The sequence below is a fragment of the Simochromis diagramma genome, unplaced genomic scaffold, assembly GCF_900408965.1.
Source record: "Simochromis diagramma unplaced genomic scaffold, fSimDia1.1 OVJJ01000050.1, whole genome shotgun sequence".
NCBI lineage: Eukaryota > Metazoa > Chordata > Actinopteri > Cichliformes > Cichlidae > Simochromis > Simochromis diagramma.
This window is the reverse complement of record NW_024387188.1, coordinates 989,071-1,015,318: the sequence shown is the minus strand read 5'-3', so window position 1 is coordinate 1,015,318 and position 26,248 is coordinate 989,071. Positions and strand designations below refer to the sequence as shown.

The window sequence follows — 26,248 nt, the reverse complement described above, 5'->3', positions numbered from 1 at the left end:
TCTGCAGAGGAAACAAAAATACTGCAGGAACTCATGTACAAAAACCTTTCACACGCACCTGTCTCTTCAATGCTATAACTTCAAGCACACATCCTCCTTCTCCTCCTTGTTTTCAAGCCTGCTAGTTAACGATTGCTAAACAGTGTGTTGAAAAAAAGGTCAGCTTGATTCCCCATCTTGATTTGTGGCACAGCAGAAAAATATTTATTGGACATTTAGCTGGTAAATAATTAAGTATGTGTCATTTTGAAGACTCTCCATGTCTGTGATTGTCATATGAACAGAGCCCATCTCTGGGAGACTCATCTTCCATAAAAAAGTAAATGTAAAGCATGATTATCAAAATTCATGCAGCTATGTCCTGATAATATTAAAGAAGAGCCTGGTAAGAAGCCAGACAGGAGCCTTCCAGTAAAATAGAGTGTAATGCTATACAACATAGAAGAAAGTTATCTGTGCAGACAGAGAGAGGCGGGTGCAGGCAGAGATGGGTGCTTGGTATTTCTGAGTGCCCATTTGGATAACCGCCCAGAACTGAAAGATCATTCTCCTGAAAGCTTTCAGTGGCCATTGATCCGCACTCATTGCAGGCCTGGGGGCCTGTATTGGGTTACTGTAATGAATAGTCTACAAAGACTACGACCAGCTATGAAGCTAGATTACCAATCACAGGCCTGATACGACAAAGAAAGCATAAAACATGTGGACTTTTCCTGGTTAGTCTACAAGTTATAATAAAGACAGCTAGCTTTGGGGACTGCATAAACATGACTGTGTAGCTGATCCAGCCATACTTCTCATGCTTTACTCATTTCATCGCTTAACATCAGTGAAACAGACACCTAACAAGTTTGCTCAGTGTGTGGTATTCAGTCGACAGATACCTGAGTGGGTAAACGATGCAGAAGAGTGTGCACAAAGCTGGAATTCTGCTTTAATTACATTTCGCAGCTACAACCACAGCTACCACACTGATCAGAGGTGCTCAATAGATAACCAGAATGTAACAATATTATAAAATGCCTGTTAAATGAGTTCCCTTTTGTGTGAGTGTGTGTCATATATTCACAGCTTAAATAACACCTCCAGCCCAACAAGCTGTGGGTATGTACTCTGTGTTACTATCCAACCCTTTTTAGTGAACATATTCTTAAACTTTTCCACACACCTCTCAGCATTCCTTCACCTCCATTCAAATCCAGATGCTTTGGATTCCTGAAACACTAAACTCAGATAGTGACTCGAATTCTTTGCTGCCATCAACAAAAAGAGAGACGCATGAACAAACTATCCAGCTATGTTATAATTACAGCACTTAGTGTCATTGTAAATACATATGGGTGCCTTCTACGGTATGGGACATGTATAATATATAAAATATATAATATTGTAAGTGTCAAAGTTGTATTGAATCTTATACCTAAAGTGTTATGGGATAAGAGTACTTGAAATAAAGGCATTGAAAGTGCACATATTGAAACATATTGATGGGTCAAGTGTTTAAAAAAAAAAAAAATACCACACAAGTAGAGAGCTGCAATTTTTCCTTAGTGGGTCAGCAGCTCTGTGATCAGGAGAGCTGCTGTAAAAGTGGATAGGTTCTTGTGACACATGATGCACCAGTGACACACAAAGGAGCAAAACAACTGGCTCGGACATGATTCCACCGGCTGCACCCTCCAGTATATTCTGTACTGCACCACAGTGCACGGTGTAAGGGACTTTAATCAGTGGTTGCATGACGCCCTCTTGTGGCCACATGCCCTGCAGGACTAAACGAGCGTGAGTCAAAGCAGCACACATAGTAAAACGCACAGTAGTACAACATTTATTGGTAGGATCATTTCCGCAGGACTTCTAGTACAGTGAATTTCACTAATCACAGAAATGATTCTAACAGATATATTGCTCAAGTCTAAGACCACAGCGAGACACTTTGGGACAACATAAAGATGAAAACATTAAAAAAGTAAATATGCTTTCCAGGATGCGACAAGTTCTATGCATCCCTTTGAAAGCAAACTTACAATACAAGTATATCAAAATAGACAGATATATTATAAAAACACATCTCACACTGCATCTGGTTTATGTGGGAGAGATCTTAGACTGTAATCGAAACTTTTAACCGAGACATAAAATCTACAAAACTCTACTCCAGATTTGTTGCACAACTGTCTCTGAAATCTCAGTTAAGGCAAAAAAAGGACAGCACCACAGATGCAACCAACGGAGTTACAGGTAGGTAGTATCAAAGGCCACAAAACAACCCCCCACCCCTACACGTGATACAAATATATTTTCAGAAAAAGACAAACATCTACAGTTTGAGTCAAAAGTTTGCAGGTGACGATCCTCTACACAGCCTTCCTGAGCAGTAGTTGGAAACGTAAAAGGAGTGTTTAGGATGATTGAGAAGCCATCAATGATTAGGCCTAGTCTTTAATATAATAAAAATCTAGTTGATTTAATGTAAATATGTACAATATCATAAATACTTCTCACAATAATATAGTAGTCTTCAGATCAAAGACTTTCACAGTGCCTGCACAAATGTTCTTTGCATAGTTAAGTGATTTTCCGATAGTGAATGCATAAAAACCTAAATCAGTTTGTAAAAGATGGAATCTAACCTGCAGGATTTCTGCTGTTTTCTAACAGAGCAAAGTGCAAAATCTTGATACAGTTTGCTCCTGTGGCTAATACATAATCATGATTGCTGTTAGCCTTAAGAAACAGTTCTTCATGCTTTTATGATGGCACTTGCTACCAAGGTTTCTCGCCTGGTGGTTATAAATGCCTGTTGTTTCTCATAATAGGCTGCCTCGTTAATAAAAGTGGGATAGACCGTCCCGGAGCCTTGGTAGTGGATGGTTTTTCCATCAAATGTCTGGAACATTGGGTCACCAGGGTTCAGCGGCTCCCAGTCACAGTCCTGCAACAATAACAAGCAAGAGCCACAGGGAAAGTAACTCGAGTATGTTGTTTAAACTGAAACAATACATCCTCACGTCATCTAAAGAAATCTCATTTCCTCCTTAAAGCAGCACATTTATAGACTCAACGGTCCAAACATGACATGAATGCTAGAGATTGAAGGTGAGAGCAATTCTAAATTTGAATATTTACCTGCAGGTTGGGGTGAACCATGGCTATGATGTTTCCATTGGCGTCTCGGGGGTAGTCGATCCACTCGAGGACTCGGAAAACTTCAACTGTACAAGGAGGGAACTCCACACCTAAACAGCACAGAAAACAGAGAGAGTATGTGAGTGGATTGGGATAACATAATGAAAGCTGGAGTTAGACTGAATTCCCAGAGTTAATGTCCCCGGGTTTAGAACAAGCCTAAAAAAATAAATAAATAATTAAAAAAGAAGAAAAATAGATTTAAATAAACATTCGAACACTATTTAACAAACTGTTTCAAGGGCAGCTTTATTATAGGTCCTCAGAAGGGTATAAAAGCTGTAGTATGTTAAGGCATCGAGTCGCGATATCTCCTAGACGACCAGTAGATCAAACATTAACATTAAGTCAGTGCAGAAATTTATCTTCACATGGAAGGTAAAGCCCCACTCTTACAGGTGAAAAGTCATCTGCATCACCTAGCGGTTGTTGAATTGAAGGGCAGCTTGTTAAAAACAAAAAACAAAAAAACAACTCACTGAACAAATGCACCTTGCTTCCCAATTGAACTTGTCTGTTTTTTATGCTACTATACCATACTTGACTGGCACTGTGGTGCAGTGGTTACCAATTTAGCTTGAAAGCAAAAAGCTCCTGGGTTCAAACCCAACAGCCTTTGTGCATGGAGTTTGCTTTGTGTGCTCTTCCTGTGCTTCTGTGGGATTTCTCCAGTTTGCACCCACAGTCCAAAGACATGCTTGTTAGGTTAAGAGGCAATTCTAAACTGGCTGCAGGTGTTGGTCTCTTTATGACAGACTGGTGAAAGGGTAACCAAACTTTTGCTAAGATGAATCAGCAGGGTAAGCAGAAGAACATTGATGGATTTATAATAGTTGCCTGATCTTTATAGAACTCTGATTGGCCTGAGAAAACCTGAACACAGAGCTCAGAGAAGGTGCTTAAGTGCAGTCGTCACCAAAATCTTGTTGTCTACCGCTTTCTTTATTCAGCTAAATCTAACTCATGACATTGCTATCAAACAGATAAAGATAATATGCATTATATTACCTCTGCATTATTACGTATGTAGATTTTTCACTCTGGACCACAGTAACGAGCTTAGTGACATTTTAAAACTTGGTTTTGATTTTTGATTTTTTTTTTGAAGTACAGATTAGTGGAAAAAAAGACATTACCTTTACTTTATATTAAGATGGGCATAAGATACACAGTAAAACATAAATCAAACTAATGTCACACAATGGACAAGTTGCCAAGTTTTCATGAGATTGTTCCACTGTGATTTGAAACCAGAGTGTCCTTGTTCAACCTTAGGAATTACACACGAGGTTTGGTAATGTTTGGCAGAGCTCCGACATTAGGCAACCATTTCACCTGCACTCAGCTGTATTCATATGCAAGTAGCAGTGCGGAACAGGAAGGACAAATGCTTCTGAAGTTTTAGTTTCCCTGCTTAATGGGGGGGGGGGCTATCCTTCTGAGCAAGCCTTGTATAGCTAAAGGACTTGTTTCATCATGCTGCTCAGCTGCAAAGCGCAGGAACACCGCTTCAACACCATGCCAGAACATTCATTATCACCACGGTGGTCCTAAGACAGAAGACTACCACCCCAGTGCCAGCCAGTCCCTAATGACATGGAAACTGACCAACTCCCAGTTAGCGGCCCTTTCAACGGCGGGACAGTTGGGGAAACCAACAGCCTGCAATTCTAACTTGGCACAGATTGCTTGTTTCCGTAAAGATACGAGGGAAACGCTGCCCTGCACCTAAACACTGAGAACACTCTTTCGTTTAGGGGGGAGAACGAGACGAGTGGAGGCGTAATGCAGATAAATTTAGAGAGCGAGGACTAGGTACATCTGGATGAGTCAGATGGTCACCCATGGGCATTTTGTCACAAAACGTTTCTCATCACAGGGATGCTGACAGATGGTAAACAACTCACTTTTCTATTATATAACACATTATGAATCACACTTGCTGCTTTTGAGCCCAAATTCTGAACACTGTTTAATACTTTGTAACTTCTGTAAGAGCTACTTCAGAGGTCATTCATTCTTCACACTACGCTGCAGTGCTATAACCCTTTAAAGTTTTGTGACACAGCCTGTTGTCATGTAGCTAAATGTGACTACAGCTTAACACTTCAAGTCTCACCTTCATTAAAGAGTTCAATAAAGTCCAGAGCATGTTTCAATATCACTCGCATGGCTTCAAAGATGTTGCTTCTTAAAACACCTTGAGGCTGAGGACCCACTTCCAAACCTGCATAGAAGAAAACAATCAAATGATTCATCTGCAAGTAAAAGATTTTCTACCAGCTGAAAATATACTCCAGTTAGATATGTTAAATGTGTAAGGGCTAAGGGCTAGCTGGGATTTGTCGAGGGTGGCACACAACCAAACATGACTGTACTCGATGCAGTGGCTGCTCTGCAAGAGTCAGTAAAAGTCATACACGGTTGCATGCTCGAGAATCACGGCTACACAGAAAACAGGCACAAGGCCTCAGGTTTAATATAGGAAACTGAAACGACAACATTTAAAAGACCACAAAGAGATACAAAATGACCACAAAAATGTGCAAAATGACGAAAAAGCATTGAAAATGGCAAGAAAGTGATGAAAAACCACAGAGGAAACAAAAAGAACTCCAAATAACTGCGATACGACCAAGCGATTAAAATAAATGCGATCGAAAGACCTAATTACCAAATGAACAATTAAGAAATGATTCACACTTTATTCGCCTAGGGGTCATTTTTAACCCGAGGACAACACAAGGGTTAAGCTTACAAGTGCCCATAATGATATTTGTTGTTCTGTACACTGTTAGTCTGTAAAATATGCTAGAATCACCACAAAATTGACCACAAAGAGACACCACACAGCCAAACACCACCTACAAAGCAACTAGAAAGTGCTGAAAAACAACAGTTTGTGTCATTACGTGCTCGGGGTTGAACCCCCTTCTTTAAAACTATGGCTTTAAAACCTGTTTTTCTTAATCCACCTCTGCCACTGTCCACAGATAAACCTGGCTGGACTACAGAGACTCACCAACAGGGTGCTTGGCGACAGAGCGTGAAGTGGAATATTTCAGAAGAGGATGTTCATTCATCAGAACAAGACAACTGGCTGGAGCCATGGCTTTCTACAAGACAAGAGAACAAGAACATCATATAAAAAGCATATAAAAGAAAGCCAAACACAAACGCACAAAGGCAAAGGTGTTACGGTCGTGCTCGATAGAATGGAAAATGAAATCTACACCAACTAACGCTGTATCAAAAACGACTGTGTGGGGAATGAAGTTTAAGCTGGTGGGCTATCTTCGTTTGTCAGCAGAGGCTCGAAATCCTTTTCAGAAGGAACACCATCATAGTGGTCGCCTTCATCACTAAATTAAAAGCTGTTTCTCTAACATTAAACTGGCAGCGGTTCAGATCATCTGCCGAGGGGTAAATCCTTCAAAGTATGAGACAGAGTAATCAGTACCGTACTAGACCTGAGCCCTTTTCTACCTTGTGCGTTTGCGATTATCAACAAACACGAGCAAAAGCGTCTGAAGTCACAGCATCTAAACCGGAGGCATTTACTAAGCTGGTGAATATTTATGAAGTCTATGAATCCTTATATAACTGATGTCTGTGTATCGGTGGGGCAGTTTACAGCTTTAAAACTTAAGAATGCATTTCCCGTGAGGTGTATTGTACAAAAGACATGTTGCTTTTGGCTTCATTTCTCCTCCCTGCAGGTGCTCACCATGGATTGTTATTAAGAACGAGAAAGGAATGCAACAGCTGGCATTTTAAGATGGAAGTTAATGTAAAGTAATAAGAGGGGTTTGCCTTGTCATTACCATGAAGCAATGTGAATTTTCGAGGTTTTATTAATGTCTTAAAACAAATTATTTATAAAGATTTGCTGTCTCTGGAGCATTTTATGCTTCTTTGTTAGTTCCCATGTGGGATTTAATCAGTGTAAAGCTGTTGTTACACATGCAGTTTATCCCTAAAATATTTGAGAAGTCCAACACTGGACAATGTCCTGATCAGCCAATAGCCAACACTGTTTTGGGCTAAATGATACCCAAACGCACTGTTGATTATTTTGGCACCTTTATCCCATTTGGTAGTCAGCAAAGAAGTCCTGTGTTACAGTCAAGTATGAAACATTTTGGGAGGGCAGATCTAGTTCAGCACCATGTTGATTATGCTGAGACCTTCTGGTACAGCAGCTCTCCACAATAAACATGCCACAGACTCCTCAGAGAACAAGCTTGTTAGGGTTACGTCCAAGATTTTTGGACACATTCAGATCTGTGACATTTATGAAATTCTCGTTGTTACAGTGGAAAGAAGAATTGCTTGAATTAAAGTTATGTTTTACTGGCAGAATTATAACTTTTGGTTACACCAGAGAAAGTCAGGTGTTGTTACATAATTATTACAAAGTGTTGACTAACGATATTCTCTTTCAGATTAAAAGGTTCCAAGGGCAAAAATAAATGTATACACTGCTGCAGTGCTCTCAAAACAGTGACTTTACCCTTTTTTTGTGTTAAATCCACAATCAATTAGAGCCCTGTTTGTTTTGTTGCTCTCCTTAGTCATCACTATTAAGTAGCTTTCATTGCATGTGTTTGTGTTTTAGTCGGTTTTGCTTGGATTGAACATCTGGCATCTCCTCCACTTGTCCCTTGGGAGGCCCACTAAAAAGGGCAGGAATAAAAAAAATAAGCATTTAGTTCTTTTTATTTTATTCTCAACAATGTAATTATAGCCCAGTTCATCTGTACTTACTTTACTTAATGCTGTCAGATAAAATCCATCTTCTAAGAGAGGCACTGAACATCTAAAAGATCAAGAAACCATCTCCGAAGGCTCATCTGGGAATTTAGCTAAGAGTACAAAGACAACAGGGATCCTTCTGGGGTATTTGGATGAGCCTAACATGGATGGATTTACATCTCTCAACTATCTCAACTAAAGCTCAGCAAACAGATCAGCCTCAGACGGAGGTCAGAGAACGACACAGGTTGAGAAGTTGAGCTACATCTCGTGTTTCTCCACATACTGCACAGTGTGCAGCACAGACTATGAGTGGAACAATCATGCAGTAATATTATACAGTCGCAATGATCCCTGCTGAATAATGATATATAATTTGGACTTTCTGCAAATATAATGGCAGCACTTGATGACAGTGATTGTTTTATCTCCTTTAGGTCTCAGTAATCTTTTTTTTCCATGTTAACCATCAATCAATTTTTAACAAACTGCAAATCTTGCCAAACTACTCTTTTCATCACTGATTAAGCTTGCCGGTCATTACAGTTGAAGTACGTGGTTAAAATGTCTCAACGGTTGTAGAGAAAAGGTTCCACAAAAGCTCCTCTCAAATACTAGAAGTTACTGGATGTAACTACAGTTCTGTGAGCATAAGTGTAGCGCCCCAACAGGCTTCACCACTGTTTGTGTAAACTGGTCAGAGGGGTGGTCAGATTTTAGGGTGTGATAGCTCTTCTCATAAAAAAAAGTCCCTACAGTGTATATGTGTGTTTGTATTCTCAAGGCCGCCACCTTTATGTAGTTCATCATCTGCAGATTGAAGTGGTCTTTGGAGCTTTCCAGAATCAGAGTGCAGCCCATGTTGGATGTCGTGTTGTGAAGGTCAAAGATGACATCGTAGGCCTCCGGGCTTCCTTTGGGACCAAATATCCTGTTGATCTCCTGGGCTCTCAGCACCTCATAGGGCAGGTCGTTTCCACCTGGGGCACTGCAGGGTGTGTGCAAACACATAAAGCATGTTAGAGCTGCCACAAGCCTAACTATTCACATACTATCACACAAGTCAGCTCAAAGAACAATGAATCATGTTAATTATTTACACAAGAGTGTCCTACATACACTTTAACCTAACGGTTGGCTAAAAGGGAAAAGGCTAGTATGTCGGGGTTAAACTCCACATGCAGAACTTCATGGTTAAAGTATTGGCAGCCATGGAGTCAATGCTGGGAAGCAGTAGCTGCATTCAGTAGGCCAGTGGCCTCCTTCTGTCAAAGTTAAGAAGAAACTGTATTCATTAACTCCAAGTCTTAGGATCTTTCCAAAGTGTATTTTGCCCCCGGGCCTTGCTCTGACCAGAGGACGAGTGCTGCCCACTTTCACGCTCTTTTAAAGCATTTCAAAACACCAACCAGTCTAGGTCATTCTCCACGCTATAGCAGAATAGCACCTCTACTGTCTGTGTTGTTTTGCCTCCCTCACATCTGTCATTTACTCCCTGTTTTCAGAGACTGTCCGGTATTGTCTGGACTGCTGGGAAATAAGCACACAAGCACAGTGTAAGCAGCAGCTGATGAAGTTGACTCCCAAAATTCATCTGAAGGGGTCAAGCGGGTGCTAATTTTGAGGGAAGATGTCATTCTATACAAGCGGGGGGGAAAATGACATCATGATGAGCTGTTTTTGGAAAGAGTCTCCAACTGTTTAATCTTCTTATATGTTGCCTTCAGAGAGGCCAAATAGTGAACATGCTGGAGAGCGCTGAAGAAGATCTTAAAGTGTCAACTAATGCTTGTACGATGAGGCCGGAACACTTCACTCATTCGGTTTGAGCTCTGGGCATCACTTCAGCTTCACTGCTAAGAAATTATGTGTCACCTCTGTATATGCTCAGCGCTCAATTCACTTAAGTGATATGGTGCTAGCTGCACTCCATTAAAAGGGCTACTACAAATGATGAAGGATATTTTTCAATGAGAATTTTAGGAAAATATTATGCAGCAATAATTTTAAAACTGTACTTCAGTAAATGCATACAGATGACAGGGAAAATGCACACCATAATAACACTTTGTATGATTAATGAATAGATGCTGTTATCCAGCCACATTTCTAAATGGGCTGTGTGCACGAACAGACACAAGGGATCACAAGGGCCAGCGTTTGCGTAAGACTTCGTTTTACGGTGTAGTGCACATGAAAAAGAACAAACAAACAAACTAAAAAACGTCTTCAATCATTTGCAGCTCGGTCACGTTCCGCTCACGTTTTTCCTGCAGGCCGACAGTCAGCTGAAGTTCGGGAGGAGGGGACTTGCTGCTCTGCTCTTATTGGCAGAGGGGGGCACGGAGGGGGAGACGCCACCGATGGTAAACACACACGTCCCAGCTTACCTGTCATAGTAAAGCTTTGATGGCAAAGTCCACGTGATGGATCATATTTTAAAGACATGTGCAGCCCCTTTTCTTTCTTACGGATACATTTATATGTCGCGTTGTGTTACGTTGACTCATTTGTCCGGTACAGCGCACACATGCAAACGGCTATGCCAATAATATTGCATAATTGTGCAGTCATTACATTTTTCCACGGACTGTAGGGACATCTTCCACTGCTTGGTTGCGATTAATTAAGACAAACATCTAGTATGCGTGGGTGCCCTTTCTTTAGCTGACCCAGTTCAAAATAAAGCCAGTAAATCCTGACGTTACATCTCTTACACGCCAGCAGGAAGTTACCATTCAACATGTAGTTCAACAGAGACTCCAGAGGCGTACCTACCTTAGGTTTTCTGGGGTGAAGGCTCGGTTCAGATCCGTGTCTACATATCTGGTGCACTTCTCCACAGCCTTGGGATTGGTGATAAAAGGTACGGCCTCGACTCCCTTCCTCTGTATTTCGGTGCCGTTCTTCGTCCACAGGTTAACGAGCGTCACGCCTGACATCTCGTTTCCGTGTGTCCCTCCGAAAATCGCCACTCTCCTCGCCTCGCTGAAGCGCGCCGTGTTGTTGTAAGAAGACATGCCCGGGTGGTAGTAACTGTGCAGAGTGTGGATGAAGACACGCTGGTCTCCTTGGCGTAAGAAGCAGAGGAAAAGTTCTCCAGCTTGGAGCTTCGCAGCCTCGCTGTTTAAATGCCTGTTGACGCCGCACGCTTACGTAACGTGCCCGCTGGGTTGCCGTGGTCAGTCACTGTGCGTGGAAAAAAAAAAGTTGAACACGGATAACTGGGGTTGCAGGCGAAACTCCCGTTAACCAGGTTCCTCCCACTGTTTACCTGTCACCGTCAGAACTGTGGACAAGAAGAGTTTCCGGTGATGCTCTTTCAAAATAAAACGTTACTTACATTAAGTAGTCATTTAAAGAGGGATCCAAAAAGAACATTGAAAACCCTAAACCTATAAATATCCTGATTCTAGTACTTTCAGTTGTCTTTTAATGTGTACTAGTATTAGTGAGGCCAAATAGTGAACATTTTGGATACACACACATCATAACTCGCTTACTCTGGAAACATTTGTGGTAAACTGCACTGTAAAACCTAATATTGTGCTCACTTAAAAATTAAATTGAACGAACTCAGTTTTTATCACCTTGTTATTAACATTCGGTTTAGTTAAGTTAGTAATTTCATTCAAAAAGCTGATCAACTCAAGTAAACTGGAAATTTTGCTTTTCAGTGGTGGAATGTAACATTTACTCTATTCCGTACTTAAATAGGCTGCAGCTCACATGTTGAGCCTTTGGCTTTCCTTTTATGTTTCTCTCTATTGCCGCGTTGCTATATTTTATTTCATTATCTGACAGTTTATTATTATACTGTATATGTTTTGTGTATATATATATATATATATATATTTAAATATGGTTTGTATATAAAACATACACAGCTGGGTTACTTATTTGTAAATACAACTAAAATTATTAAATAGTAAATTTTTTTATTTGCTTTTTCTCGTTGCCCTTTTCTTGTGTGTGTTTTTTGTTTTTTATTTTTAGACAAAAACAAAGAACTAGATTGAGAGCGTGCATCTGAGGTCATACCAGGGGTCTCCAACTCTTGTCCTCAAGAGCTATTGTCCTGCAGCTTTTAGATGCATCCTTGTTCCGACACACCTGAATTAAATGAATGGCTTTTTACCAGGCCTTGATGGCATGCTGAAGAGGTAATTCAACATTTCATTCAGCTGTGCTGGGGTAGGAATGCCTCTAAAAGCTGCAGCACAGCAATTTTAAATAAAACCATATTAAGTGGTCTTTTTCATTAACATTAAAGCATGACTTAACAGAGAAACAGACAAAAGACAGTCTCCTTTCAGTAGAAGGATATGGTTTGAAAATGCCATGTCTCTACTTTCCTCCTCTCTCGCAAAGATGTTCATGGCCTGCACGGGTGTTTCTGGAATATGCTGAGCAAACTTAGGAGCAGCTGGAGAAGATTCAGCTTAAGTGGTTATTTTTGGCGTCGCTGTGATACACTGATGACTGATTTGGTGAGTAAATGTTTACTTTTATGCAAGCTTTTTTGTGCCTTCTCGCAGTTTAGCACCAGGTTTTGACCTTGCTAGCTAGCTAGTGTTAGCCTAGCTTTCGTATGACCGATGCTTTGTGTGACTGCTGCTTCCTCTTGGTTCATGTTAGTTAAAAATGTACCCACTAATTTTTTTTTTTTTTTTTTTTTTTTTTTTGCCTGTCCCGTTTGGCTCTTTTGCCATCAGAATTGTTGTCTAAAGGCAAAGAAAGATGCCCAACGGATTTACTTTACCCAAATTGACCATCCCAGCCTTGCCGTAATGGTCCCACAGCTATTAAAAAAAAACCTTATGTAAAAGTCAGTGAAATTTACTGTTGCTTTGAAATGGAAATGTGAACTTAGTAATTACTAGATAAGAGAGGAGATTAAAGTTTTCCAGTCAGTAGCGGTTTTTGATACAGGCCACACAGGCGGTTGCCCGGGGCGGCATCGTGGTGGGGGGCAGCATCACGGGCATCGGCCAAAAAAAAATTGCTCGTACTCATGCTGCCCCGACATCAGCCAGCGGATATTGGGAATGGCATAGGCACCGATTGGTTTTCTATCGCCCATTTGCTGGGAGTAAGGGCGCCCTCCGTTTGCGAGGTGCGCCTGCTGTTTGCACAGGGAGGAGAGGGCGGGGATTCTCTGGCTGGGCCGGCTGGAGGGCATCTAATAACCAACTTGCAAAATAAAACAAAATAAAAACAAACCGACAAACACGAAAACACCAGACATTATGATACAGACTTATAATTTGCACAGATGTTTTTTCAAAATTCTATATGTGAAAAGCAGTGTTGGGACTAACGCGTTACAGTAACTACGTTATCATTGTGGTAACGAGCACGGTAACTAGTTATTATGCCAAAACCAGGAACGCGTTACTCGTTACTGGGATTTAGATGGGCTCGTTATTCGTTACTTCGTGTGGTGGCTATCGCGGAGCTTCCACAGATTCAATAACATTAGCAAGTGGTGGAAGCCAGCAGGTGGATGAAGGAAAAGGGAGGCAAGAGGAGAGACCCGAAGCGGCCGCTGGTCCGAGAGTGTCAGGTGAACTGAACTTCAGGTAAGAAGTTATAACCTGCAGTCCATCTGGGTCAGATATGAACCAAGTTTAGGTGGAGTTTATTTTCGTTATGCGACTTTTTCGTACTGCGTGCTAGCTAGCATGACGGAGTTTCTATACAGCTGGGTGGTGCTATGTTACTGATGTTGAACTTTATTTTGTTCATAAGGTTAATTATTAGAGTTGCCAACTGTCCCGTAAAAAAACGGAATCGTCTCGTATTCAGAGAAAATATTATGCGTTTCGTATTGAGGTGAAAAGGAACAGTTTGTCCCAGACTTCAGCTACAATGAAAAAGACACAAAGCTGGAGTTATTCTGTGTTTACGCTGCACAGCTGCCTCTTCTTCTCTCATCCTCTCACCCTCCCTCTCCTGTTTCTACTTCAATCATGAAACTGATCAATGATCAGCTGATCGGCTTTTCTCTCTCGTTTATTTATCATCCACTTTGCGCCAGAAAGAGGAAACCAGCGGTTGTCGCGGTAAAGAACAACAGCAGCACTTTAAGCTTGATCAGCTGTTGTTAGAATTTATTTAATATTACTTTGTACTATCAGCTGATGTTTGCTGGAGCCACAGCTGTAAACCTGCTGGTCATGATATCGGTTTGAATATGTGGTGAGAGGGGAAACATGAAGATGAAACCAGGAGATGTCCTTACTGAATCATCAGAGCTGTGATGGAGAAACAGGTTTACCTTTTAGTTAACATGAATGAGTTGAAGGGAAGTTATGAACTGTTTCTGAGAGACGAATAACACCAGGATCCTTTTCTAAGTAGCTGACAGCTGGTAACTGTGCAGGGGCGGGTCTAGCAAAGTGTTGCCAGGGGGTCCATGTAGGGAATTAAAAGGGAAAGGGGGGCACAAGGAAATACTTTCTTATTCTCATTTAAAATGTCTCTTTTTATATAAAAAATTTTTTTTTATCTGAGTCTTACAACAAACAATTGATCAAGACGGTGTACATCACTGTCACAACAGTGTTTGTTTTCATTCAAAGGCTTTATGATTTTTCCTATAATGGTCAAAATGCCCGGGACGATTTTCTGTCCCAGTCCAGCCCTGTATGCAGCTCATCTGCAGTCTGGTGTTACCTACATCTTCCTATTCAGAAGGCAGAATTTCAGAGTTCTGAGTACAATCGAAAGCGCCACGACTGCAGTTTTTGTGTTGGATGTAAAAAGCAGGCTAGGATAGAATCAGGCGTGGGATTTCTCTCGTGGAAATGTGCACATTATTTTTTTCCTTTCTATTGGTAGGTGGCACAGTGCACTTGTGGCAAGTAAGCAAGCTAGAAGACTGGCAAAGTTATGGAAGCAACACATTAACAAGAGAATTCTGAGTAAAACCAAAGTTACTTTCCCTAGTAACTAGTTACTCTGAAAGTAACAAGTAACTTGAAGTAACTGAGTTACTTTTGATAGAAGTAACTAGTAATGCAACTAAGTTACTAATTTAAAGTAACTTACCCAACACTGGTGAAAAGTGAGCGAGAGAGCCCTTTGTACGCCTGCTTGCTGCTAAAGTCAATGTAAACTTTGACTTCAGCGCGCGCCGCCCCCCCCCCCCCCCCCCTTGAAGGAAGGGAGGGAGTGTTCACCCGGGGCGCCAAACAGGCTAGGACCGCCACTGTTTCCAGTGTTGTCCCAAAGTTGTTACCCCCCCCCCCCTGCAAAATTGTTTACCCTTTAATGAGAGCGCAGAGGAGGAGGAGCACACTTACCTGCCTCAGTTTCTGTTACTGATATGCAATAAATCGCAAAAGTTGAAAAACAACACACTTGTTTCGTGAATGCAATTTTCTGACATTATAATGTACTTTGCGGACTACTTACCTTAAACTGTGCACTACAATAACCCGTTGGTAATAGTCAGACAACGACTTTGATACTATGAAACCAGTCATGATCATGTCAACACGTCGCTCCTATTTCCTCTTCATTTAGTGCATGGTGCAACATTGTTAGAAGTGGAATTACTTTGGATCCAGACACTCTTTTCCTCTGACAGCTCAGTGGTGGTATCATTAAATGGAGAGAGCATTATACTGTTCAGAGGACAGTGGGCAAATATCAGTGTGCAGGCCAGCTTACGATGCTCCAATAGGTTCCCTGAGCTCATGAACACGGTGAAGCATTTGGAATGTGCTGTTCCAACGTGTATCCACCTCTTGAATTAACTTCAGTGGAGGCCGGCCCATTTGTTCCTGCACCTCTGTCAGCCTCTCCAAAGAAAACAGCCAACACAAATTGATTAATTCAAGCTGTGTTACTGCAGCAGCTCCTTAACAGTAGCACTGCCAGGCTTCTACCTTTAAAACCCGGAGAGCAGCCAAATGGCTTTTAGCTAGGCTTTAGCTTCAGCCAAGTGGAAGCTAAATTGGCTAGTCATTCATATGTATATTAGGTTGTTACCTGGAGGGAGGGGAGTGGGGGTGTGTCAATGAGGGGGTGGGGGAGCTGCTAAAAGCTGTGAACTTCCTTTTGTGTTCGTCTGATGCATTCTCAATCATCCAGGGAAATAAATCTCCAAAAGTCACCAACTTGGAGTGGTTAGTTTCCTGAGCCACAAGGAAACTTGGAGTGTTTCAGTTTGCCATCTTAGGGAGAAATCAACACACATGGGTGTATGTCCTCTGTTGCTGAGATTTATTGATAAAAACAGTACAAAAAACCAACCATTTGTACACATATTTACAAATAATAATAAAAAGTGAGTGAGTACATTTCAACATTTTCAGCAATCACTCACAATCCTGGCACTGCCATGGTATCTGTAGTCTGCATTTACCACATGTGTATCTGTTGCAGTGAACACATCGCACAGTGGCATGATTGTTCTTGCATTTGTGTTTGACCTGACACATGGCTCTTTTTCCAGGGCTAGGTGTGGAGGGTTGTGTCCAAAGCAACTGTTCTTTTCTTGCCTTCTTCGCAGCTACATGAGAGTGAACCAACTGTCTTGCAAGCTCCACCAGGAAGTCCACCCGTCTTTCCTTCGTCCCGGTGCATGCTTGATACAGCACATGTGCATTCAGTGCTGCCATGTCAATCATGTTATAAAACACGGCAACTGGCCAGTGCCGTGTTCCTCTGCGGACAGTGTACTCCCGAACCATCTGGTCCATCACATCCACGCCACTTTGTTTTGTTGTAAAGGGTGACAGTGTTTGGCTTCCTTTTGGTAGTGTTATCAGTCTGAACCACGCTGTGCATGCTGCTAAGAATATAGACTGTCTTCTTCCGTTTGGCCACATACGCCGTCAGCGTGGCAGCAGAGGTTGAAAACACCTAAGAAATAAGATAAATTGTTATTTCCATAGCCCTTTTACACACAATGAAACACATAAACATAGAACCACAAAAGACCTGCAACATACCTGAGTGGTGACTTCATTGCGATCTGTCTGTCTAGTAGATTGAGGAATTTCCCTGCGAATCTTGTTGACTGTGCCGAGGATGGTGGTTTTCCGTCTAAGAAGTTTTTGCGCAAGTGAAAGCGATGTGAAAAAATTGTCCGTGGTAACATTTCTGCCCTTGTCTAGGAATGGTTCCATCAGCCTCATTACTACATTTTCAGAAAGTCTCTCCCCAGTGGGACGATTGGGGTCCTTGCCAAGATATGGGAAGACATTGCAAATGTACTTGGATTTTAGGTCGCAAGCCACCCAAAACTTGATCCCAAACTTGTCAGGTTTACTTGCAATATACTGCAGGAAACGGCACCGAGTCTTTGATGGGAAAAGCTGTTCATCAACGGTGATATGTAGACCAGGGTTGTAGCACGTGATGCAGTTGGTGACAAATGATCCCCACACACTGGAAATTGCAGCGAACTTATCAGTCTTTGCTCGATCACTGCGGGTGGACTTGTCATCAAAGCGTAGGTGTTGCGTGATGTCTTGGAAGCTGTTTCGTGCCATAGTTCCAATTATCTGTGGGTTTCCCAGGTTTGCTGACCAGTCGTCATTTAGAGATGGAACCCTGTTAGAAAAGCCAAATGGCTGCTCTCCGGGGGTTTAATTAAAGCAGTAGTGAAATAATGGAACAAACGTTGAAATATCCCACTATCCTCCTACAGGTGGTCTGGATCTCAGACAGCGTGGTGTGTTGATCAAGAGCTTTTGACCATTAGGTTCGATGTATGCGCCTCACAATTACTGTGACACAAACAAAGTTCCTTTGCATGAGCACCCATGTTTGCTGCTCCATCAGTCACATAACATGTAACTTTGTCTGTAATGCCCCACTCTGACATGAGCGCTGCTGTTACTTGGGACAAATTGATAGTAGTATTTGCTTTAGGGAAGTGCTGAACACCTAACACCACAGAATGCAATGCAGTGTTAGAATCGGTGAAATGGCAGGTGACAGCTAGGTAAGCCTCTGTGTTAATGGAGGGCCACATATCAGATGTCAAACTAACTGCAGAAGCCTTTGCCACAGTCAGTTTTTCTTTTAGTTTGGACTCTTTGTATCTTTGGTCCACCATAGCTTTCAAAGCCTAAACAAAAGAAAGTACCGCTCTTAATATGGAAATATAGGAAAACTGCAAACATGCTTCATATTTTAAGATACACACCTGACTTGTGGGGAGAACATAGTTGGGGTTCAAAGCTTTAACAAGCTTTCTAAACCCACTGTCCTCCACAATAGTGAAGGGCTGGGAATCACCATGTTGACCAAGGCCTCATCCACATCATTCCTCTCCCCTGATAAAACAAACAAAACATTGAGAAATTACATATATTGTAATTACAAGCCAAATATAAATGAATGACATGGGGAATCTAAATGTATAAAATGACTGTATCCTTACAACCTAAAAAAACTTAACTGAGCTTGGTCCACCTTGGATAGCCTCCTTGTTTTCGCGCCGGGCTCTGTAAGGCCTCAGCATAGATGAGGTGTTGTTGCTGTATTAAAGTTCTTTGGAGCACAGCAAACACTTCACCTTTCAATAAACTAAAAGACAGAAATCAGATTATAGGATCTGGGGTGTGGTTTATTTATATTATGGTACTTATCATTTGTGATATTTATTACTGTGTGCATACCTTATTTGGAGAGATGAGATCAAAATGTTGCCAGACAGGGTACAATTGTACAATGTCAATTCTGAACATTCTGGTTTACACAATAACAAAGAATTATTATTATTATTATTATTATTATTATTATTATTTTATTTTTTTATATTTTTTTCCATTTCTCTGCAACAGCTTGAGAATATCTTTGAGGTGATGATGCTGGAGGTGGTGCAGGAGTAGCTTGTGAGGCTGTTGCTGGTAGTACTGTTGCTTCTACAGTTTGTGCTGTAGATTGCTTAGGCGTAGTTGATGCTGGTGGTGCTACAACCTGGGGAGTAGTCACTGGTGGAGTTGTAGCTTTTGGATCTGGGTCTGCTGCTGTTTGTGATTTGGCTTGTGGACCTGCAGCGCGTACTGGTTTTGGGGGCTGGTTCTGGTGGCGTTTTCTTCCTTTGCTGTAGCTTCTGACCCTGGATCTGATAAAATTGTTGCTTTTAAGGTGGTGATGTAGCATGCACTGAAACTGTTCTGCATGTGCATCAAAAACTTACTAAGGTGCTTTGCGTAGGATTTTTCCTGTAGTTTGTCACAGACAGAAAGACCATGTAGTGTTCTGGGATTTCATATGGATAATGAGCGCCTCTGCCAAAAATCAGGTAATGGGGTGAGTACTTCAGTGGTCATTTGCTTTTTTTTGTTCTGAGACCAAACATCACAACATCCAGATAGTCATCCCATGTTTCTGGTTGGTCACCAACAACTTTACAGAAGGCTCTGACAATAAAAGCACATGCAAAACATTCATATGACATCATTTTCCTTTTTGGCTTTTAAATGTCATACCTTAATGTTTTAGTGGAAGGGAACCCCATAAAACTGTAATGTTTCATGCATTAAGCTGAAAGTATCAGGCTTTGGTGTGGTCTATTACAGAATATAACAAAGAATTTACCTCTGGATGGTGCCGTTCGTTCTCTCTACCAAGCCATTTGTTTGTGGATGATATGGAGGTTTCTTCTGTGTAACATTCTGCATAACCTTTTGAGCTGCAACAGCAAGTAAAATATACTGACTCTAAGTACATTACAATAAGATTTGAAATATACAGCAGTCACACAAATATCACAAACAGATTTATAGAAACCAGAAGTAGAACCTTACAGATGTATATAATTTTTAAAAAATATGTGTTACATGCCAATAACAATGTTTGCCAAAGACTGAAGTACTTATAGAATTGACAAATTCCTTTCCTTGCGAGCTAAGAACCCTTTTAGGTGCTTCGAACTGATGGACAAATTTGATCAGTTTGTCACTTCCTTTGCTGATTTAGACTTCAATGGGGATCCCTGTCGCTATTTTGAAGTAGTCAATGAAAACACAAATATACTGATGTCCCCTTTTGGTTTCTGTAAGTCTCCCAATAAGGTCCATTCCAACCAATTCAAATGGCTGAGAAATCTTAACTAGAAAAACATATTTACATTAATAATATTGAAATTACACAGAATGCTAATCTCCTACTCTTATGTTTGAAGTATACAAATCAATCAGGTTTCTAAACAAAACATTCTGTGATTAAATGTGATTATTTTCAGTGGTTGACTCCCTTTATGGGAATGTATTTTTTGTTTTTAATTGTTGCAGTGCTTGCCTGGCAAACTGGACACTGGGAACCCTGATCAAAAACAAAAGCAATTAAGAAACACACCAGTTGATGGTCAAGTTTTATATAAATTATTTTGAGAGAGACAGAAAATTGTGTTAATCTTAAAATAAGTCGGCTATAGTAAAATTTCAGAGTTTGAGTACCCACCGAATTATTGATGTCTGCTGACATCCCTGGCCAGTAGAAACCCTGGCAAGTGTGTTTTTCAGCTTTTGGCGTTTATTACAACAAGTGCAGATCAGTAACAAGTAGCATACAGTAACTGAGCCTAGCATGTGGCTCCTCCTCCTGCGTGCTCTCATGGATGGGGAAACAATTTTTGCTGGGGGTAACTACTTTGACACAACGCTGGAAAGTGCAGCAAATCATTAACTGGTGTCAAGCTTAATCTCCAATTTGAGAAGTACAGTCAAGCCAGCCCTCACTTGGTTTTGCATTATGTGTTTATACCAAGTATTATGGCAAGAGACCTTGAGACCTGATTTAAAAATTAAAGCCACCTTCGAAACTACAGTGTTGATAACTTAAAGGTGGTAGGGATTAACACAAGCTAAATGGAAATGTGGAGCGCAGAACAGTTAAAGTGGTTTAATGTACTATGCTGTTCAATGTAGTACGTACGTTTCATAGAGACAAAACGGCACGCCATCTTTAAACTTATAGATACAAACGTCACACTGAGATTTAACAGCACGGGACACACTAACACTATTCATCCTTTATATTTGTATGTATGTATGTATGTATGCATGCATACATACATACATACATACATACATACATACATACATACATACGTGTGTGTGTAAATGGACTGGTTCTTATATAGCGCTCTTCTACTCATCTGAGCACTCAAAGTGCTTTACACAACTTGTGCATTCACCCATTCGCACAAGCACATCTTTCTAAGTGCTTTATAGCTAACATTCATACTCCGATGGATGCATCGGAGAGCAATTTGGGGTTAATATCTTGCCCAAGGATATTTGGCATGCAGACTAGGGGAAGCCAGGAATCGAACCACCAACCTTCCGATCAGTAGATGACTTGCTCTACCTGCTCCTACACTCTTGAGCTACAGCCACCCAAGGACTAAGGTCCTTGAGTTGTTTTGACTCGTCCTTCTGTTTGGAGCTACCTGGTTCTGCCTCATCCTCAATGGCCATGCTGGTATTCTGTGCCTGCATCCACGTGGTGACCATCCAAACGATGAAATTTTTTTATTTATTTTTTTATTTTTGCTGTAAACAGTGTATTTTGACACCACAAAACAAATTAGAGTATAATGTTAAATGGTAGATGTTTTAATTCTGTCATCTGATATATTTTGTCAAATCACACAGCCCTACTGTCCTGCTCAGGTGACTATTGTCCATCTCTGACCTGTGTGGCTCTATTTGGTGTATAGCTAGGCAATGCTGATAGGTCCACCTCTTGCTCTTGACATTATCTTTAAGAGAATAGTACGTTTAAGGGTAGTTTAAGTGGAATATTTCTAAACAAATTTGAAGAAAAATGTAAAATCTGTGGCTAATTATAGAACTGTAAACTGTTTCTATTAAAGTAGACATAAACATGTTTTAGTTGCATACAACGGGATTTGAATGAAAGAAACTGAAATAGCTGGGTATCAGGTTTTGGGGCCGTTGTTTAACTTTGGTGTATTTGGGACGCTCTCCCCAGTTAGCACAGGGGAGTGTCTAGCTGAGTGTAAGCTCTTCCTTCAGGCACTCGTTTTTTATTTTGCCTTTGTTATTTTCGGAGTAATCCCGGGTGGGGATTTAGGTCCCTGTCGGGGGTAGGCTTTTCAGTGCTTTGAGCACTGAAAGTTTGCCTTTAAAGTTGCCTCGAGCCTGGTACACTCCAGAAGCTAGGTAGGCTAGCATTCGAGGGTAGGTAGGACTGGGGAGAGGTTCAGTGGTATTTTTATTTATTGGTTAACCCCGTTGTTATAGATTTTTCTCCTGTCTTTGATGTGTGTGTTGGGGGAAGGTTCTCGTTTATTGGTATCGGTAGCCCTAGGGTAGCTGGCTTGTGTGCTATTGATCGGTTTTCTTTTTTTTTTAAATATGTTTGAATGTCTACATTAGATATTTCTGTGTTTACGGCTAACCCGTCGCTTGCCCAGCTCGATGCCTGTAGGAAAAACGATTTGCATGAGGTGGCATCATTTTACAGGATTGGGGTCTCCACAGTTCTGCTAAAAGCTGCTCTGGTGTCTGGCTTGGTGGATAAGGGGATATTGGCCTTGCAAATGTCTCCCAGTCCACCTGAGTTGGCTGAGCATGGTGTAGCATCTTAGCATGTTCCCCTGTTGCCAGATCAAAATATAGCACTGTCTGTGTCTACGCCTGTTGCTCAGGGACTGCCTGAGGAGACTGCCAATGACACTGCCTCATTTTGAGCCACTCTCGATATTCCTTAGGTTCAAAGCAGGATGCTAGGCTACGAGTTCATCTGGCTCATCTCCAGCTGGAGAGAGAGAGAGAAATGCGAAAGGGAGTTTCATCTGAAGGAGGAGCTGGAACTTATGGGCGGAGCTGGCCAGAGCCAGGGAGATTGAGCTGAAATATGTGAAAGCAGAGACAACTGTCAAGTTGTGACATTTAGAACTCCAACAAGTTTCCCTTCTTACGACTGCCTGCATTCCACAGCCAGGGGCAGGGTTTGATGTAGGAAAAAGGTTGGCTAGTTGAAAAAAGTTGGTTGATGTGACACATTGACTTCAGAAGAATTTTTAGATTGCACTCATCATCAGAAAAGTTGCCAACCCCTGCTATAGTTTAATTTGACTGTATGAGATTAATATTCAGTTTCTATGTTGTCAGCTATAATGGCTGGACAGCCTTTAAGAATCAAATCAGCTTCTAAATAATTTGCTGGTTTTCCCTCTTCTTGCTTTTTACTTTGAGGCTCTGGTGACTCTGGAGACTCTTGAGTCTAGAAAAGGAGCTGTTGGACAGAAAGATGTCAACTGAGTGGTAAGTATTTTGCTTTTCCAATATATTGTTAATCTTCAGTGTGGGGAAACAAGATATTTAGTAAGTAGTAAGGAAGTAAAATTTATTAATAACTTAATTTATAACTTAATATTTTGTTGCACAACCTTTTGAGGCAATCGCTGCAATCAAACGATTCCTGTAACTGTCAATGAGACTTCTGCACCGCTCAGCAGGTATTTTGGTTCACTCATGAGCAAACTGCTCCAGTATTTTCCGGTTTGAAGGGCGCCTTTTCCAGACAGCATGTTTCAGCTCCTTCCAAAGATGCCCAATAGGATTGAGGTCAGGCCTCCAAGAAGGCGACTTTATAATAGTCCAATGTTATCCTCTTAGACATTCTTGGGTGTTTTTAGCTGTATGTTTTGAGTCATTGTCCTGTTGCAAAGACCCATGACCTCCGTCTGAGACCAACCTTTCTGACACTGGCCAACACATTTCTCTCTAGAATCCCTTGATGGTCTTGAAATTTCATTGTACCCTGCACAGATTCAAGACACCCTGTGCCAGATGCAGCAAAGCAGCCCTAGAACATAACCGATCCCTCTCCATGTTTCACAGTAGGGACAGTGTTCTTTTCTTGATATGCTTCATTTTTCCTTCTGTGAACATGGAGCTGATGTGCCTTTTTGTGATTTGTTGGTGGTGTCCTCCTTGGTCATCTCCTATGTAGTCCACTTTGGCTCAAACAACAACAGATGGTCCAATCTGACAGTGATGTGCTTTGAGCATGAAGTTCACCTTGGATCTCTTTAGAAGTCTTTCTGGGCTCTTTTGTTACCATTCAGATTATCTGTCTCTTTGATTGGTCATCAATTTTTCTCCTGCGGCCACGTCCAGGGAGGTTGATTACAATCCCATGGATCTTAAATTTCTGAATAATATGTGCACTGTAGTCACAGGAACATCCAGCTGCTTGGAGATTGTCTTATAGCCTTTGCCTTTAACATGCTTGTCTATGATTATCGATCTTATCTCCTGAGACATCTTTCCTTTCACTTCCTCTGGTCCATGTTGAGTGTGATACACGCTCGAACGATAGACGTTCATTGGTTAACAGTCATAGAATTTTTATTATTACTTTAGTCAGATTAGTTAGTTTTGTGACTTTCTTCCGTTGACTGAAGGGTACCAGCAGGTTTTGTCTACGTGTCTATGTCCCACTGGGAGGAGTTCCCCTGGATAAGCTGGAGGTGGTGGCTGGGCAGAGGGAGTTCTAAGGGTGCTCTGCTTAGGATCCTGCCTCTGGGACCCAACTGCAGATAAATGGAAGAAAATGGATGGATGTTTTGTAACAGTGCAATGATTCAGCTTGATTGTCTATCTTGAGGTCTGTTCTGTAGCAAATGCAGGAAAAAAATGTTTTAAGAAGAGCAAATGTAACGTGCCGTTCTAAAGAATATGATTGTTTCCTTATAGGATACCAGGAGAGACGAGCCCTCCGTCACAGATGGTGTTCAGTGAAGAAAGTCACCTGCAGATTCAAGACCATTGCATCTCCATCCCACATTCACTGTACATAAGGGAAGTTGAACTTTCTTCAATCACTGCATTTTCATTACCTTAATCCATGACAGTCTTTCAGGCTGTAATGCCTGGACTGAGCAGAACTGCTTAAACTTGGGTTCAAAATAATTCAATCTGAGACTTTGGGGTTTTTTTTTTTTTTTGTAAGGTTATTAAAGTTTTAAATTGTTTAACAAATATGAAAATTTAATTTGATAAGGATCCCTCCTGGACGCCTCCTGGGTGAGGTGTTCCGGGCATGTCCCAGGACACGCTGGAGAGATTATATCTCTTGGCTGGCCTGGGAACGCCTTGGTGTTCCCCTGGATAAGCTGGAGAAGGTGGCTGGGGAGAGGGAGGTCTGGGCTTCTCTGCTTAGGCTGCTGCCCCCGCGACCTGGCCCCGGATAAAGCGGATGAAGATGGATGGCTGGAATTTGATAATATTTGAAGTATAATTAAATAACACAAGCTACAATGGTGGGAATATACTTGTTTGTCATTACAGTGTCCAGTATGTTGGTTAATAAATATTTTTTGCATTTGAAAATAAAAGTTGGGATGATTTCAACTGCATTACAAAATGTCTGGTGTGGTGTGTTTGTGTTTTGTTTTCCTTTTTTTTTTTTTTTTTTTTTTTTTTTTTTTTTTTTTGCATACATTGATTAGGTGTTGTACTAGAAAGCTTTTATGTTCGAGGATGATAAAACATGTGATCTAGTTGCATTCGATTTCTATGTGGATATGTGTCATTCAGAAAAATCTAATTATTCTAAGTACTGGGTACTCCATGAATAAATTCTCCTAGCTTGGTTATCTTAAGTTTTACTTGCGGGTTTTTTGTTTGTTTGTTTTGAGGCAATGAGTTTGCATAATTTAAGTTCTAGGAACTAATTTGGTTGTACAGTATGTTAACATTGTTCTCACTAATGGATGACACCGATACAACTGTTAGCATAAAGGAGAAATTGTAATTCAACCACATTGGAGGATGATGAGAAATTGTGAGGAACATACAAAGTGACAATACAAATGACAAATTGTATATGTAGGAATAAATAAGCTAATCTTTCGACTCATTGTCAGGTGTCTTTCTCTGTGCTTATGTTTATTAAAATTATTAACATAGGACAGACTTGCCAGAGGGAGCTACGAGGCGGGGTCAGCAAATTTTGGGGGGTGGCCAATTTTGGTGGCGAGCCTGTCATCAAGATATTTTCTGGCAAAATTGAGACGAGACTTTGTTCCTTTTGCCTTAGCAATGGTTTTCGTCTTGGAACACTGCCATGTGGGCCATTTTTGTCTTTTTTTTTTTTTTTTTTTTTTTTATATTGGAGTCACGAACACTGGGGAGGGTCCAAAGCTTTTTTTTTTTTTTTTTTTTTTTTTTTAAAAATTATAAAAGGCTTTATAACCTTTTCCGGACTGATAATCTCAGTTAATTTGTTTCTCATTTGTTCCTGAATTTCCTTGGATCACAGCATGATGTCTGGCTTCTGAGGATCTTTTGGTCTACTC

The 26,248-nt window shown here is 41.1% G+C and overlaps 1 protein-coding gene and 1 long non-coding RNA gene across 3 annotated transcripts; one reads left to right on the top strand and one right to left on the bottom strand.

Moving 5' to 3' along the window:
* Positions 1-1,812: 1,812 nt before the first annotated feature.
* On the bottom strand, positions 1,813-12,052 carry aspa (aspartoacylase). Its single transcript, XM_040049845.1, has 7 exons — positions 11,986-12,052; positions 10,723-11,233; positions 8,737-8,932; positions 6,212-6,305; positions 5,309-5,416; positions 3,130-3,239; positions 1,813-2,935 (listed from the first exon to the last, which is right to left on the bottom strand). The coding sequence occupies exons 2-7, from the start codon at positions 10,962-10,964 to the stop codon at positions 2,744-2,746; spliced, it is 942 nt and encodes a 313-aa protein (XP_039905779.1). The 5' UTR covers positions 10,965-11,233; positions 11,986-12,052; the 3' UTR covers positions 1,813-2,743.
* Positions 10,699-24,982, top strand: LOC120745154. 2 transcript variants are annotated; one of them, XR_005698572.1, is made up of 5 exons: positions 10,699-10,810; positions 12,316-12,434; positions 23,139-23,207; positions 24,353-24,555; positions 24,645-24,982. It is a non-coding gene; the product is annotated as an uncharacterized LOC120745154 (long non-coding RNA). The 2 variants fall into 2 exon arrangements; XR_005698571.1 differs by lacking the exons at positions 10,699-10,810; positions 12,316-12,434 and having other exon boundaries at positions 21,037-23,207; positions 24,645-24,981.
* Positions 24,983-26,248: the final 1,266 nt, after the last annotated feature.

Excerpts from the sequence above, each read along its gene's own strand:
- aspa (XM_040049845.1), bottom strand. The coding sequence starts at position 10,964 with ATGTCTTCTTACAACAACACGGCGCGCTTCAGCGAGGCGAGGAGAGTG. Across the intron at positions 8,933-10,722 it reads TTCACCCCAGAAAACCTAAG|TGCCCCAGGTGGAAACGACC; the intron begins GTAGGTACGCCT and ends CACACCCTGCAG. Across the intron at positions 6,306-8,736 it reads AGATGATGAACTACATAAAG|AAAGCCATGGCTCCAGCCAG; the intron begins GTGGCGGCCTTG and ends CTTGTCTTGTAG.